Source organism: Pseudonaja textilis, chromosome 2, assembly GCF_049901715.1.
Source record: "Pseudonaja textilis isolate UNSWEBS1 chromosome 2, rPseTex1.2, whole genome shotgun sequence".
In the NCBI taxonomy this organism is placed as follows: domain Eukaryota; kingdom Metazoa; phylum Chordata; class Lepidosauria; order Squamata; family Elapidae; genus Pseudonaja; species Pseudonaja textilis.
In genome coordinates this window covers 164507832-164524182 of record NC_141991.1, presented here as the reverse complement: position 1 = coordinate 164524182, position 16351 = coordinate 164507832, and the positions used below count along the sequence as shown (strand labels likewise).

The following is a 16351-nucleotide window of genomic DNA, read 5'->3' as shown; positions in this document are numbered from 1 at the left end:
CACTGTTAACAATTATACACAATTTAAACTAATCTGATTCAAATTAAGGCGTGGAGACATGGCAAGAAAAAAAATCCATGTATTTGTATGTCAGTAGGGGGGGGGAGGACACCGTATTTTTACTCCCACTAAAGAGGAAAAATGTATGCAAAATAGTGGGTCTTAAGCACCATGAAGAATTCCTTTTATTTCCAAAAACCCAGGAGCAGCTAAGGTGCCCTAGCATTTAAATGCCCGCCTGCAGATGTTACAATCTTGAGAACATACGATCTGGGCGCACAATATACCGATAGGAAGCGCATGTTTTTAAATGAGGGCGAGTGGCGCCTGGACAAATGAAAGTTGTCTCAGTCCTGGTCGGCCAGTAGGCTAGGACCCCAATCTATTTACGGCCACGTAGGGGCGGCCGTTCTGGAATCGCTTTTCTAAACATAGCGACTCTTGGCTGTTGCCTCTCCTCCGCACGCCCCGGACGCTTAGAACGTCGGCAACGAAGAGCCCCCTCAGAAAAAGGCTCCAGCCGAAGCCTGGGGGCAAGAGGGGTAGGTCGGCCTTCCGTTTGCCGTCCTCAGCCCCGTGAGTGACAGTAGCGCTGGGAAGGGGGAGGGAGGGCCGCCCCCCGTCTGCTTTCTGCGCAACGTTTAAGAGCTCCTCTGCGGGGGACGCGCCTGGCGACCGGCGGCGTGCGCCCTCTTTCACGAAGCCCACTGCCTGCAGCGGCAACAGGTAATGTTTGTGTGCAGGCAGGTTAGGGGTGCCCAAGCTTTGGTGTCCTTCGAATTGGGACCTCAGTCCCTCAAGGAGCCCCGGCGTGAGCCGCTCAAGCCATATGTGGCCAGAGCGTTCCTCTGCCACCAAAAGGGGACCGGCGTAGGCACGGCGCCTATAAATAGCCGCTGCTTCTGCTATCGCTGCTATTTGGGGTTTTCTCTGGGTGGGGATGGATGGGGGTGGTGGTGGTTTTTTGTTTTTTGTTTTTGCTGGGGTGGAACTGGGAAGGACAGAGCATGGCTAAGGGGGAATTTGGGAGTTTCTAGTTTCCCCTGACAAAGCGGGAAGTTTCTATTGTCACAGGTAGCTCCGGGGCAAAGTGGAAGCAGTCGCCTCTCTGCCTCGTAGCCCTGGCGGAGAGAGTGGGTCCCCATGGAGGCGACTGAGTCTGGAAAAGTGGCTATTAGGTTGTTGCCTCCGTGTTCAGACTTTGGAGCTTGGAAATAAAGCTGGTGAAACGTCCTCCCCTCCCCCAAGAGTTAAATAATGGTGGGGAGTTGGGGGGGAGAGAAGGAGGCAAAGCTGTTGTAAAGCTCAGGGCACCTGCTGTTTAAGAGGACCAGGCAACCAGCAGGAAAGTTACCAAGATTTGGGGTTTCTTCCTTCTTGATACTGCACAGAGCACGCAAAGAGGATGCTTCTAAAAGATAACCCGCCTCTAACGATAAGTTTAGCTAATGCAGGTTGTCCTTAACTTATGACCATAATTAAGCCAAAAATTTACATTGCAAAGTGAGATACTTGTTAAATGAGTGTTGCCCCATTTTGAGAACTTTACTTGCCACATTTGTTAAGTGAATCACTGTAGTAGTTAGTAACAAGGTTGTCATAAATATGAATCAGTTTCCAAGCATCTGAATTTTGATCATTTGACCAAGTGTGAAAAATGGTCATGTCACTTTTGTCAGTGCTACTGTAACTTCGGTCACTAAACAAATGATTTTAAGTCAAGAACTACATGTACAAACTATTTTTGTACATAATTCTAATTATCGAATTAATTCTATTTTACCCTACCATGTGGTATGAACGAGGTGTGGTAAGTCGAGGACTAGTAGTATCCTACCCACATATAGAATGGACACTAACTTGACCACTTTAGGCTAGTCAGTGTATCTCACCATAACTTAATGTGCAGGTAATCCTGGACAACTTATAACCACAACTGAGCCCAAAATTTCTATTGCTAAGTGAGACAGTTGTCAAGTGAGTTTTGCCTCATTTTACAGCCTTTCTTGTCACAATTGTTAAATGAATTACTGTGGTTGTATAGTAACAAAAGTGAATCTGACTTCCCTGCTGACTTTGCAGGTTGGAAAGTCCCAAAAGTGATCTCATGATCCCAAGACATTGCAACTATTATAAATATGATCTAGTTGCCAAGCATCCAAATTTTGATCATGTGATTGTGAGGATGCTGCAACATTTGTTAAGTGTGAAAAACAGTCATAAGTCACTTTTTTTGATGCCTTTGTAAAAAATTTTATAAAAAGTTTTTTATTTTTATAACAGCAACAAAAAGAAACAAAACCTTTCTGTTCAACAGTGTGTCAGTTGGGTACATATATCTTTGTGCACATAACATCATACATATTTTGCTTATATATGCTTATAATTGTTCTAATCAGTATTTTATATCACATGTATCACTTATTATATTATCCTTAACATAATTATTAACTTTCAATGATATATTTCACATTCATTTCCTTACTCTAACTCATTCGTTTATCAGTAATAATATATTGTACTTACATACTTCAATTTCTTACTCTTCCATCCAGCCATTCATAAAATAAATTCCAAATTTTATAATAATTTTTTTCTTCTTGTTCTCTAGTTGCCATTGTCAATCTACTCATTTCTGCACATTCCATTATTTTCTTAATTATTTCTTCATCCACTGGAGTTTTCTCATTTTTCCAATTTTGTGCAAATACAATCCTAGCTGCTGTTAGTAAATTGATAATCAAATACGTTAAGTCTTTGTTGTAACCCTCAGGCAAAATTCCCAATAAAAATGTCTCTGGTTTTAAGTCTATATGCTGTTTTATCATTTTCTCCAGCCACATGTGTTTTCTAGTCCAATACTTTTTAGCTTCTGTGCATGTCGTCCACTTATGGTAGCATGATCCTGGTGACTTTGACATTTCCAGCATTTTGCTGACTTATCTTTAAACATCTTAGCAATTCTCATTGGGGGTAAATGCCACCTGTAAAACATCTTATACAGGTTCTCTTTATAGGCCGTTGACATAGTTAATTTATAGTTTTTAGACCATAATATCTGCTATTTATCCAAATCTATTCCATATCCAAAATTTTTCCCCCACGCAATCATTGATTCTTTTATTTGTTCTTCTTCTAATTTCACTCCTAATAAATAACCATATAATTTTTTGATCAACTTCTCTTCAGTGCCTGTTAGGATTTTATCCAATTCAGTCAATTCCTTATAAAACCCAGCCATCTTAACATCTTCATACCTTGTATGTATTTGCAAGTACGAATACCAATTTATATTTATCCCTTGTAACTCTTAATTCTTGCTTTGTTTTGAGTTCACCCTTTTAATTTAAAATTTCTTCATATCTAATAATGTGTTTCTTTTCAAAAAGCTGTGGGTATGTAAAGGCTTCTAATGTTGATAACCAGACTGGTATTTTCATATAATGATAGTCTCTTATTTTTTCCCATACTGTTAATAAAGCATCCCTAATGTAGCGTCTCCTAAAATGTCCATGTAGTACCTTACTTTTTTTATACCATAAAAATACATGCCACCCCAATTGTAAATCATGCCCTTCTAGTGTTCATAATCTGGCATTTTTCAATACAATCCATTCCTCCTGATAGTATAGTTCCCAATTGGGGAATCCAAAACCCCCTTTCCACCTTTACATCCCGCAGTAGTTTTATCTTAATTCTTGTCTTTTTCCCCTGCCAGATAAATTTCAACATCATTTCATTTAAGTCATCAAAGTATTTTTTTTCAGTTTTATTGGAATTGTCTGGAATAAATATAATATTTTTGGCAATATGTTCATTTTAATTGTCGCTATTCTACCTATTAAAGATAGTTGTAAGTTTTCCCATTTTTCCTACTCTATCACAATCTGTTGTAATAATCTCTCATAATTATCTTCTTTAACTGTTCAACATCTAGCTGTCATTTGTATCCCTAAATATTTTACCTTTTTTGTAACTTGAATATTTAATTTGTCCATTAATCTTTTATTTTGTTTTTCTGACATATTTTTTGCCAAGATTTTTGTTTTTTCTTTGTTTATTTTCAGTCCTTCTGCTTTGCCAAACTCCTCTATTTCTCTAATCAATTTAGGGCCTGTTTCCAAAGGTTCTTCCAATATAAAGACCAAATCATCTGTGAAAGCTTGTAATTGATACTCTTCCTTTTTTATTTTCATTCCCTTTATTTCTTCATTTTTCCTAATATTTCTATTCAAAACTTCCAAAGTCAGTACAAACAATAATGGAGATAGCAGACAGCCTTGCCTGGTTCCTTTTTGAATGTTAAAGTTTTCTGTCAGTTCTCCGTTTATCATTACTCTTGCTGTTTGCTTGTTATATATCGCTTTTAATGCTTTAGTGCAGCAGTTGCCAACCGGTGGGCCACGGCCCACTGGTGGGCCATGAGAAAATTTTGGTGGGCTGCAGAGAAATCCCACCCCCAGAACACTCCCCCCCCCCAAGCAATTAATCCAGGCTGCACAGAAACACAAGGCTGCTCACCGCCCACTCACTCCTTACCTGGTAAACTTGCCTGCTAAATTGCTATTTTTCCTTTTTCTGACCATCATCTGTTCTGCTGTACTGGGAGATCTAGATTAGCTAGGAAGCAGGAAATGGTTGGATTTCTTGCTTTCTAGATAGTCTTTAGATCTTCGGCTCAGCACAGCCGAACCTCCCTTAGGACTGAAGGTTTGTTTGCAAGCAAATTCAGTGCAGACTCGCTGCAAGCAAATTTGAGAGACTGAGCTAGCCAATGGCAGCTAGATAGATCACTGAATGATTCTGTGAGCAACTCAGTCTGCCTGCTTTGCCTGATTATGGGTAAAAGTTGCGCTTTTTTAAAATAAAAAAAATATTTACATGCATGGTGTGTGGTGAGTTAATTTTGTGAGTTTGCTTGCTAGCAAATTTTATGAGTTTGCTTGCAGGCAAATTTTATGTGACAGACTGAGCTAGACAATGGCAGATAGATAGATCTCTGAATGAATCTGTGAGTCTGTGAGCAACTCAATCTGCCTGCTTTGCCTGATTTTGGGTAAAAGTTGCTCTTTTTTAATAAAAAAATCAATATTTATATAAATATTTATATTTACATACAAGCCATGCCCAGCCAGTCACATGACTACCAAGCCACACCCACAAATTAGGCCACGCCCACAGAACCGGTTAGTGGTCCCTGGGATCTAAAATTATGAGTTTGGTGGTCCCTGAGGTCCAAAGGTTGGCGACCCCTGCTTTAGTGAACCTGTCTCTAACACGCATCTCCTCCAATTGCACCAACATAAACTGCCAATTCACATTATTGAACGCTTTCTGTGCATCTAAGAACACTAATGCCATTTGTTTCTCTGAGTGAGTTTCATAGTATTCCAGAGTATTCAATATTATCCTCATATTATTTTTTCTTTGTCTCTTGCGCAGAAATCCATTTTGATCTGAGCATATAAAATAGTTTAAATATCTTTTTAGTCTTTCTGCCATTTTCGAAGCAAATATTTTATAATCAGCATTTAGCAGGGAAATTGGTCTATATTTTTTTGTTTGCTGTGCGTTAGTATCTTCTTTGGTATAAGTGTATGCCTCTGTCCATGAGTGAGGTACTTTATTTTTTGTCAAAACCTCATTCAATATTTCCAACATTGTAGTAGAGATAACTTCCTGTATTGCCTTATAAAATTCATCTGGTAGCCCATACGGGCCAAGGACTTTCCCAATATTTTGTCTATTTATTGCTTCGGTCAGTTCCATCATTGTTATTTTCTCGTCTAACATGGTCTTTACTTCATCAGGTAGTATGATGACCCATAGTCTCTCAAAATAACCCAAAACATATATTAAAGTCTGGTAAAGCCTTCAACTTAATTTCACTGTTTTATTAGGCACAGTTTAAAGTCACAAAAGTAAATAAGGAGGCAAACAGAAACCAAAACAAACTGCACGGATGAGAGTTCTGAAGCAAGCCGAGATAACTAATTATAAACTCCAGGAAAATAACTGAGAAAAGTCCATGGGAAGAACACCAGCAAAAATAAGCCTCTTTCAAGGTGAACACTAATTGATTTCAGCAATTCTAACTGCGCAGTTGCAAACTTATATACATAGCTCCCACCTGCAAGCCACGAGGAGGATCATGGTAATCTCCTCTTGAGTAGACCTCTCTTTTCCCTGATCCTCTCCTCCCTGCGTGACCTAGGATGGATAGGGGATGGGCCTGGATCCTCCTCTGACTGCTCAGCTGGCCCCTGCCTTTCCACAGCCTCCTCTACCACCTCTGGAGCCACACTCCCACTCCCTGTTGGCTGTTCCTCCTCTTCCTCAGAGTCAGACTCCACCAGGGGCATGACAGGGAGTCTTGGTAATTCTGCCAATGCCTTTGTAAATTTGAACGATCATTAAATTAATAGTTATAAGTCAAGAATTTCCTATATGTCAGAATGTGATGGGTGGATGGGTGAGATTTGAAGGTAGAAGTAACTTGTTGCTGACTGGGGAATTCTGCACATCGAGGTGTTCCTAAATTGGAAAAACACTGTTGTACAGTATAACACAGGGGTGTCAAACTCAATTTATCGAGGCCACATCAGGGTTGAGTTTGACCTTGGGGGTGGAGGGAATGGACATGGCTAGGGTGGGTATGGCTAGCTTGACGTCACTTGTGTCAGGGGCGCCTGTGATGACCTGAGTGCTCTGCCAGTGAAAATGGGCTCCCAAGCCCCGTTTTTGGCTTTGACGGTCTCCTGCAACCCCCTGCCAGCGAAAACAGAGCTCATGGCCGTTCCAAGCTCTGTTTTCGCTGGAGAGGAGAGGCACCATGGGCCAGTCTTCTGTTTCCAGGGTGGACCCGTGAGCCAGATCTAAACACTCCACGGGACAAATTTGGCCTGCGGGTCTTGAGTTTGACACCAGCTGCTTGGAGGAAAGCAAAATATGAATTATGATTACAGAAATAAATAACAGCAATTAGGAATACTTTGAAAAACAAACTTCTGGTGCATCCCAGATAATATGTATTACACACACTTTTAGTGATGGTTTCTTATCAGCTGGTTGCAACTAAAATTAGGGCTAAAAATGTTAAGGAATTACTCCCTGTGAGTCACCGGGGTGGAGAACTCATTTGAGCCTCCAAATGTTATCGTGACTCTCCTAAGAGTCTGCTTTGAAGAATAAGATAACGATTGTGCATATCCATGTAATAAAAGAGTGGGAAAAGGTATTGTTTGATGAAAAGCATTCCTCTTTATTCTTTACCCAGGACTATAGCAAACCTATAATGTTGTTTTTGGCAAAATTAAAGGTAGCTTGCCTCTTTTCCCTGTTCTATTTTACATAATCACCGATAATCCAAGAAACTGAGTCACATAATGTGACTTGTGGGTGGGTTGCCATGCTGCAAGATGGGAATATTGCATGAGGAAACCTGCTGGCAAGCTTAAGCAATCAGTTTTGTGAGACCTGTTATTGCACATTTACAGTAACTTTGGTTCCCTCTTACTTTTTTTTTTTTAAAGCTCCGGCTTGATTGATGAAAAGTAGCATTTTTTAAAAAAAATAGATTATTAGATTATTAGATTATTGCTAAAATATATGCTCAGAACACCCCCGCCCCCCCAATGGTTCTAGCAAATGTTAAGCATACGTGACTAAACATATTTGCTATAAGTAAGCCTGTAAGTAAGAGTTAGGAAATACTCATCTATTAAATTGTTATGTATCAGGCTGCTGTTATCAGCACAGGAATAAGTTTTCTTTTCTAAATAATAACTGATCCATAGGATGCAGCTTGGGCCTTAAAATAACAGCAGGAGAACTCTAAGCCTTTTGTAAATTTAGGATGATACAGATTGTATTGTATTTCAGCTACCATATGAAGGAGATTTTCTCTGGGCAGAAGAGGAAAAGGAATATTTTCAATAATTACGTAACTGGAGAATACTAATCAAGTGTTTCTCAGTCTAATCAAGTGTGGACTCCAACTCCATGGCTGGCTGAGGAATTCTGGGACTTACTGAGATTGAGAAACACTTATACAGAGAGTCCTTTATTTGCAACAGTTCATTTAGTGACTGTTCAAATTTACAATAGTACTTATGAACTTATGACCATTGCAGCATTCCCGTGGTCACATGATTTACATTGGATGCTTGACAACTGGTTCATATTTATGATGGTTGCAGCGTCTTGGAATCAAGTGATCATATTTTGCAAACTTTTGACTAGCAATGTCAATGGGGCAGCCAGATTGACTTAATAACCGTGTTACTAATTTAACAACTGTAGTGGAGTCATTTAAACATGGCAAAAAAAAAGTTGTAAAATGGGCAAAACTCACAATGAATTTCTCACTTAGCAATATAAATTCTGGGTTCAATTGTGGTCATAAATTGAGGACTACCTGTATAGTTCAATTCCACCACCGAGAGCCCTTCTCTAAGGGAGATGGGGAAATAAAGAAATATAAACAAATAAATAAATCCCCTTTTCAGTGCAGGAGTTTTGCAACTATAGCATCTGTCATGCCCCTGGTGGAGAGTGACTCTGAGGAAGAGGAGGAACAGCCAACAGGGAGTGGGAGTGTGGCTCCAGAGGTGGGGAGGAGGCTGGGGAAGGGCAGGGGCCGGCTGAGCAATCAGAGGAGGATCCAGGCCCATCCCCTATCCATCCTAGGTCACGCAGGGAGGAGAGGATCAGGGAAAAGCAAGGTCTACTCAAGAGGAGATTACCATGATCCTCCTCGTGGCTTGCAGGTGGGAGCTATGTACTGTATATAAGTTTGTAACTACTAGTCAGGATTGCTAGAATCAAAGTTTAGTATATTTCTTTGAAAGAGGTTTATCTTTGCTGGCATTCTTCCCATGGACTCTCCTTGGTTATTTTCCCTGAATGTATGATTAATTATCTTGGCTTACTTCGGAACTCTCGTCAACGTGGTTTGCTTTGGTTTTCTTTTTGCCTCATTATTTACTTTTGTGACTTTAAACTGTGCCTAATAAAACAGTGAAGTTAAGTTGAAGGTATTACCAGACTTTAATGTAAGTTTGGGGTTTGGGGTTATTTTGAGAGACTACGGGTCATCACAGCATCCCTGACCAATGGTTAGCCTTCCTCCATTTGAATACTGCCAGAAAAGAAGGGCACATCAGCCGGTTCCCACTTGACAACGAATAAAGATTAGACAATTTAAGTTTTATAATCTGTCTTCCTAATTACAGTTCTCATATGCTCTACTTGGAATATTTGGGTGTATTTGATTAGATGGGATAGGCAGTTTTGTTCTTCAGTTTTGTTTGTATAAGCCTGGTATCTATAAGCGCTTATTGGTTTTGTCTTTTTGTCCTTGTTCCCTCATGAGCTCTTCAATCTCGTTCTTCTTATTTTGGGTTGGGGAAACCTTTAAACCCAATCTTTAGTCATAATTACCAAAAATGGATTTGTTTCAAGGCTAGACACAAATTTTGTCAAGAACTCTCAATCTCCTGCGTTTTTTTCTGATTCCTTTACAATTATATCAAGCTGACTTCTTCAACTACCATTAAAGATATCATATTTGGCCTGGAAACAGGTAGTCATTCAACAAACACTTAACTCATTCAGGGAACAAAGTTACAATGGCAGTGAAGGTGGGGTATTTTTGGTGGGCTCTCATAGTTGTAGCTGTCACAGCATCCTGTAATCATGTAATTGCCAATTGTGACTTTCACTGCTGGCCAAAGATAGCGGACTTGGAAGCCAACAGGAGGTAACAAATGGCAATCATGTGACTGCTGATTGTGTGGAATTCCCATAATGACAGCAACTGGGATTGCCAGAACTGCAGCGTAAGTCAGTTACAGTCACATGATATCACATCTTATGACCATTTAGTGACCAAAGTCCCCATCCCAATTACCGTTGGCAAGTGAGGACTACCTATAGAGAAAAGAGATTGCAGCAAAACATTATTTTTTTTCTGCACCTGGTTTAGGCTTGCATGGCCTGTATCAGTTGGGCAGTGTTGAGCTGTAGTGTTGATTGTCAGGATTTAGTGATCACAGTCAAGACAATGTATTTCCTGATGTTTCACCTGGCTGGCATCTTCAGATGTAGGATGGTCTGCTAAAGCAGCGGTTCCCAACCTTTCCGGTTTTGTGGACCAGCGGGGGAGGGAGGGGATGATTCTGCGTGAGCAGTGGGCACGTACTCCATTTGCACAAGTTGCGTGCATGTGCTCCCGCCACTCACACAAATGGAGCTTTGTGCTTGCACATGTTTGCCTACTGCTCACACAAGTGGAGCTACGCACGAGCTTGCCCACCGCTTCCACGGCCTGGCTCCAAATGGGCCATAGGCAGGTAGTGGGCCACAGTCCGTGGGTTGGGTACCCCTGTGCTAAAACAAACCACAGAGGACTGAGCAGGGAATACAGGGATTGACTGGGCTCCTGTCAGGCGGTCTGACCTTTAATTGATCTTTAGCCAAGCAGGTGTCCAATTGGTGCAGCAGGTCAGTGAAGTTGGGTCTCTGGTTCTCTGTGACCAATCCTGATCAGTAATTTTTAGAGTGCTGATTCCTCATTGGTCCTTTTTTATTTTTATTTTTATTGGATTCTGGTTTTCTGTTTCTCTATGCTGCCATCTAGTGGTTATGATCATCCTGATTTCTATACAGTATTCTACCACTGTGCAACGTAAGTTTTAATATTTTTATTTTTATTTTTTAATCATCCAGGTCCTATATTTTGGGAAGAAGAGACTTAAAAGCCAGCAAAGATCACAAATCCAACTCTCCGAAATGTCATACAGACAAGGTTTAGAGAAGTACCGAGATCTAGATGAAGATCAGATCCTTGGAGCACTGACAGAAGAGGAAATCAAGATGCTAGAAGATGAGCTACTGGAACTCGATCCAGATGTAAGCGCTTTAAAAGGAATAGTTTGTTAAAAAATATTTGGGTTTTGTTTTTTTTTAGTGAGTTTTAATCGTGATTAAATTTAACTTCCAGTTTTGAGCAGCAGATAGTGGGAGCGAAGAATAAAGCAAAGAAATACAGGTAGTGATGATGTTCATACTGCAGAGAGTCCTTGGTTAACAACCACTCATTCAGTAAACGTTCATTGAACAGAGCGGTGCTTATGATCAGTCCTGGAAGTTCCGGCTACTCCAGTACCCATATTGTCATGTGATTACCACCCAGGTCCTTAGAAACCAGCTCACGCTTGTGATAGTTGCAATATCCTGTGGTCACGTGATCGCAATTTGTGACCCTTCCCTGCTGGCCTTGCATAAGCAAAACTGGCAGGGAGGGCCGCAAGTCACTTCTGCAAGTTGTTCCCACTCGGACTGCTTTTTCTCCCGAGGAGTCCTGCTGTGGAATACAAGATCCTGGGGAGTCTCATTTTCTTCACCCTGTAGAGCACACCTGCCTGCACACCCATAACCTACACCAAGCTGCAGCATCTCTCTGCCCCCCCTGCAGTAATACTGCAGCAGCCCCCTGCGTGCCTTCCCACATTCCACAGTAGCCGCATGCCAGCCATGTTCATGCCGCAGCAGAACATTATTGGAGAACCAAGAGAAGTGAAGCTAATTCAGCATGAGCTAGAGCCAAAACAATATTAAGGACTGCCACATGGCAGGAAGTATGGTAAAGCATTGTTCCTTTTGTTCCCCCTTATTGAATTTGCAGATAGCCACCTGTTGGCCCTGTTTCAAGTGGTCCAATCCCTTCTGTGGAAGTATGGCTGGAGATTCGTTTACAAGGCCACTATAAGGAATATAGCAATAGCACTTAGACTTATATACCGCTTTACAGTGCTTTACAGCCCTCTCTAAGCGGGTTACAGGGTCAGCCTATTGCCCCCAACAATTTGGGTCCTCATTTTATGCACCTTGGAAGGATGGAAGGTTGAGTCAATCTTGAGCCTGGTTGGATTTGAACTGCCAAAATGTAAGCAGCTGGCTGCAGCTGAAGTAGCTTGCAGTACTGCACTCTAACCACTGCGCCACAGAGGCTCCTATGCTAGGCAGCTAATGGATAGTATGACTAATATTCATTCCAAGCTGGACCAACCTTGATGCAGGTCCATGGAGTTTACTGAAGTTTAGTTTTGCTTGATTATCTAGGCTGAATTTGATCCTATTGGTCAGTGCTGTGAGCTTGACCATCTCCGGTGTTAGATCCTGGTTAGCCAAGGCTTCTCAAAGGATGTGTGGTTGGGTCTGGGCGGTGAGAGAGTTTAAAGAATAGCGGTCTGTTTCTTCCTGAAGTTATAAGTAGATCCAATGCTGCAGCTTCAGAAAGTCCCGGAGAAAGCAGATTATTCCCCTTTTAGTCAGGTTTCAGGCCCATGTATGGAACCAAAAGAACATTGAGTGCACTTGGGGATGACCACTGAAAGGAGGAGGATGGGGGTAATGTACCTATTCTTATTTCAGTGATATTGAAAGCTTTCAGATATTCATGGCTTTCAGGATCACTGATCATGATATCCTTCTGGACTGGTTCCAAAGGTTAGGAATTCGGGGTACAATTTTGTACTGGTTTTCTTCCAGCTTCGTTCTAAGTTGCAGCCTCTGTTGATGGGGGCGGGGTACAGCCCATGTCTTATTTTGAGTGGAGACCCCCAGGGCTCACCAATCTCTCCACTCTCTTTAACATCTAGAATGAAGCCACTGTTGAGGTCATTCAGTGATACAGAGTGAGGTGTCATCAATATGCTTGGTATTATATCTCCAGGCCAACCAAGTGATTTTGTGGAAATTCTGTTTTGGTGTCTGGAGACTCTGGGGAAGAATAGGCTTACGCTCAACCCTAACAAGATTGAGTGGCTGTAGATTTTAAGGTCTCCTGGACTGATGATTTCCAATCTTTAATTCTGGATGTGGAGATGTGTACTTCCCCAAACACAAACAGTGGGGAGTCTTCCTAAATTCACAGCGGCTATTTGAGAATTAGGCAGCAATGGAGGCCAGGAAGGCTTATTCACAACTTTGTGTTCTGTGCCAATTATATCCCTTCCTGGGTCAGCTGATACTGTCCACGATCAGTCATGCTTAGTCATCCCTTGAGCAGATTAATATGTTTTTCATGGGACTTCAAGGCACCACATGCATTGCTTAAATAAACAAATGGGATTCTTCTGGAAGAACATCCAGAAACTGCAATTGATCCAGAATATAGTGGTACAAGTGATTATGGATGTTTACAAGTTGCACTGGATCCAAATATACTTCTGGCTATATTTCCAATAATTCATTGGAAAATGCCAAACTGTTATGTTTTATTTTTTATATTGTGTATTTTACATATTTTATTTAATCTGCTTTCTTGTTTGTATGTGTGCCTTCAAGTCAGTGTTGACTTATGGTGACTGCCTGGACTTATCCCTGCAGTTTTGTTGGCAAGGTTTTTCAGAAGTAATTTGTTGTTGCATCCTTCCTATGGCAGAGAGAGAGAGGAACTGATCCGAGGTCATCCAGTTGGCTTCATGCTTAAGGCAGGACTAGAATGTCCAGTTTCCCAGGTATATATACCCTTAACCACTACACCAAAATGGCTCTAGAATTATACACTACCTAGAATCATGTAAAAATGAGATGAGCATCTATATAAATGAATGAACTCAAGGTGTTGGTGGTTTCCTATAAAGACCTTCATGGCTGGGCCTGGATGTCAGGCTCACAGGGTTCACATGTTAGCTTTGCAGGATAGTTCAAACAGAAGTACCACCAAAAATACTAGCTTTATCTTTATTATAAGATTACATTAACAAAATCTTACACGACTGAAAGTATTTCTTCTATTCCTCACTTTTCCTCACCTGAAAACTCGATTGGGGTAACTAGATTCCTTCAGATACGCTTTCACCACTCTCCTCCTTTGATCTCAAAATTTCATTTGTCAGACTGCTATTTAGGCTGCAGCTCTTTCTTCTCCCAAGGTCATTCCCATATATCTTTGCAAGATCGGACTAGGAAATCAATTCCACAGGAAGTATAGAAGTATTACTTTAGTGGTAGGCTAGAATATCAGAATCTTGCAAGTCTGACTGCTTTTTCTCTTCTTTTTTTAAACTTCATCAGTCAGGGACGGCCAGCCTGAGTTTCTGTAGGAGGGAGAGATTGGCAGAGCCAGAAGGAGGAGTCAAGTGAGGCATCAGTTTTAAGTTGCTGTGTAGTTGCAAGAGGACAAAGTGCAACCACCCTTGAATGCCTTTGATCCTTATCTAATTTTACCCAGGTTCAAATTATTAGTCTGAGAATCTTCCTGTGCATAAGCTTGAGCAATAAATCAGAACTTTCAGGTGTGGACCTAGTTGTCTCTACCTAGTATCTTTGTTCCGAGAACTTAAGAAATGTTTTTTCCTTGGACAAAAATTTTTTTTTTAACCATTTTGGAATATTTGCTTCAAGGCCACCTTCCTGTCTCTCTATGCTAGTTTATCTGCGGGGCTTTTTCTTTCCAATGGACTCCAGTTGACCCATCAGATTTGGCAGAAGGGGCCTGGTCTTGGTTCCATTGATTAGAGAATGTTCTCTTGGCAGGATCCAGGAAATGTATGTTGTCTATTATAGCCCCTACCCTTTGGATCACTGTACACTTGAGATTAATTTGGCCCTGACTTTGCTGGAGTAGACTGTCTACTATTGACCTCACCCCTTTCCTAAGAGGCCTGTAAGGGGTGTGCATAAACGCACCAATGTGCCTACCGTCTCTGTCCTATTTTTTCTTTTATTATTTTTCTTATATGTATCCATTTCATGTATTCATAACTATGTTTATACTTATATCTGTTATCTTATAATCGCTTGACAAAATAAAATAAAATAAAAATAAATAATTTGGCCCTGACTCTGCTGGAGTTTTGGGAAGCCCTTAAGCCTTGGCTGTTTTCCCAGAGATGAAGAATGGGAGTTTAGTTGAACCCATGGGGGATTATTTGATTAGTTTCTTCTCTTATCTTTAATGCTATTTGCTTTTGGTTTGTTTTCCTTAATATTTGTTATTGTTATTCTCTCTATATGTTTTAAATGTTAATTTGGTGGTCAATTGAACAAAACAAACTTTTTCTTCACATATATTATGATTTTGTGAGCGCTACTCTAAATCAATAGCTAGACACTGCTAGCATGTGGGGGTTCAGTGGGATTTCATTAAAAAAGATAGGGTGATGGATGATGATCATGGAGCTTGAATGTTTTTCCTCCTTTCTCCAAAATATAGAATGCAATATTACCTGCAGGAATGAGACAGAAAGATCAGACCAAGAAAACACCCACAGGCCCTTTTAATAGAGATGTTCTTCTGGCACATTTGGAGAAGCAGGCAAATGACACAAAAGACCGAGACGATCTGGTTCCCTTCACGGGGGAGAAAAGAGGTAGGAGATACACCTCTAGAGTACTGTGCTTCTCATACTGATAAACTTAAAGATATTCTTAAGTACATCCCAAAACCAGAATGGGACAACTCGCCCTGGCCAACTTGCTGTAGCCAACTCACAAAATTTGCCATGGTCAACTCGCCACAGCCAACTTGTCACGGGACAATTCAACAATTTTATTTAATTATTTAAAATAATTTAAAAATATTTTAATTTTTGTCATTCACATTTCATTTTGTCCCTCCTTTTGCATCCTTTCTTTTTAATGATTCTTTCCACCATTTCTTCAATATTACGTAATTTTTGTCCCGTGGCAAGTTGGCTGTGGTAAATTGTTTTCTGGTGAGTTGGCCTCAGCAAGGATAGGATAGGATAGGATAGGATAGGATAGGATAGGATAGGATAGGATAGGATAGGATAGGATAGGATAGGATAGGATAGAATTCTTTATTGGCCAAGTGTGGTTGGACACACAAGGAATTTGTCTTGGTGTAAATACTCAGTATACATAAAGAATCATTAAGAATCAAGAATCATAATGTATAACACTTATTGATAGTCATAGGGCACAATCAACAATCAAATCATACTAGGAAACAGTCAAGTGGGGGGGGATGGGTGATAAGGAGTGGTGAGAAGATTAACAGTAATAGTAGTGTATACTTTGTAAATAGTTGAACCGTGTTGAGGGAATTATTTGTTTAGCAGAGTGATGGCTTTTGGGAAAAAAAACTATTCTTGTGTCTAGTTGTTCTGGTGTGCAGTGCTCTACAGTGTCGTTTTGAGGAAAGGAGTTGAAACAGTTTATGTCCGGGATGTGAGGGTGAAGTTGGCCATGGCATGTTGGCGACTATGTGTTAACTGTGGTGAGTTGTCCTAGACCCCCCCCCCAAACCCACTCTCATAGCAGCTTAACTTGTATTTTATGTTTGTGTTGTCTTTTACTTTAAAGCAGCCCCACCCCACAA

The 16351-nt window shown here is 40.7% G+C and overlaps 1 protein-coding gene across 3 annotated transcripts in view; it reads left to right on the top strand.

The window, feature by feature from the left end:
* The first annotated feature begins 311 nt into the window (after positions 1-311).
* The window catches only part of TMOD1 (tropomodulin 1), a 45153-nt gene continuing 29113 nt past the window's right edge, over positions 312-16351 (top strand). For 2 of the 3 annotated variants that reach the window (XM_026712652.2, XM_087926326.1), the window contains exons 1-3: positions 316-726; positions 10729-10911; positions 15224-15380. In XM_026712652.2, the coding sequence (XP_026568437.1) occupies positions 10792-10911; positions 15224-15380 (277 nt within the window). In that variant the 5' untranslated portion in view covers positions 316-726; positions 10729-10791. Of the gene's footprint in view, positions 727-10728; positions 10912-15223; positions 15381-16351 lie in introns of all 3 variants that reach the window. The other variant, XM_026712651.2, reaches the window with a different exon arrangement.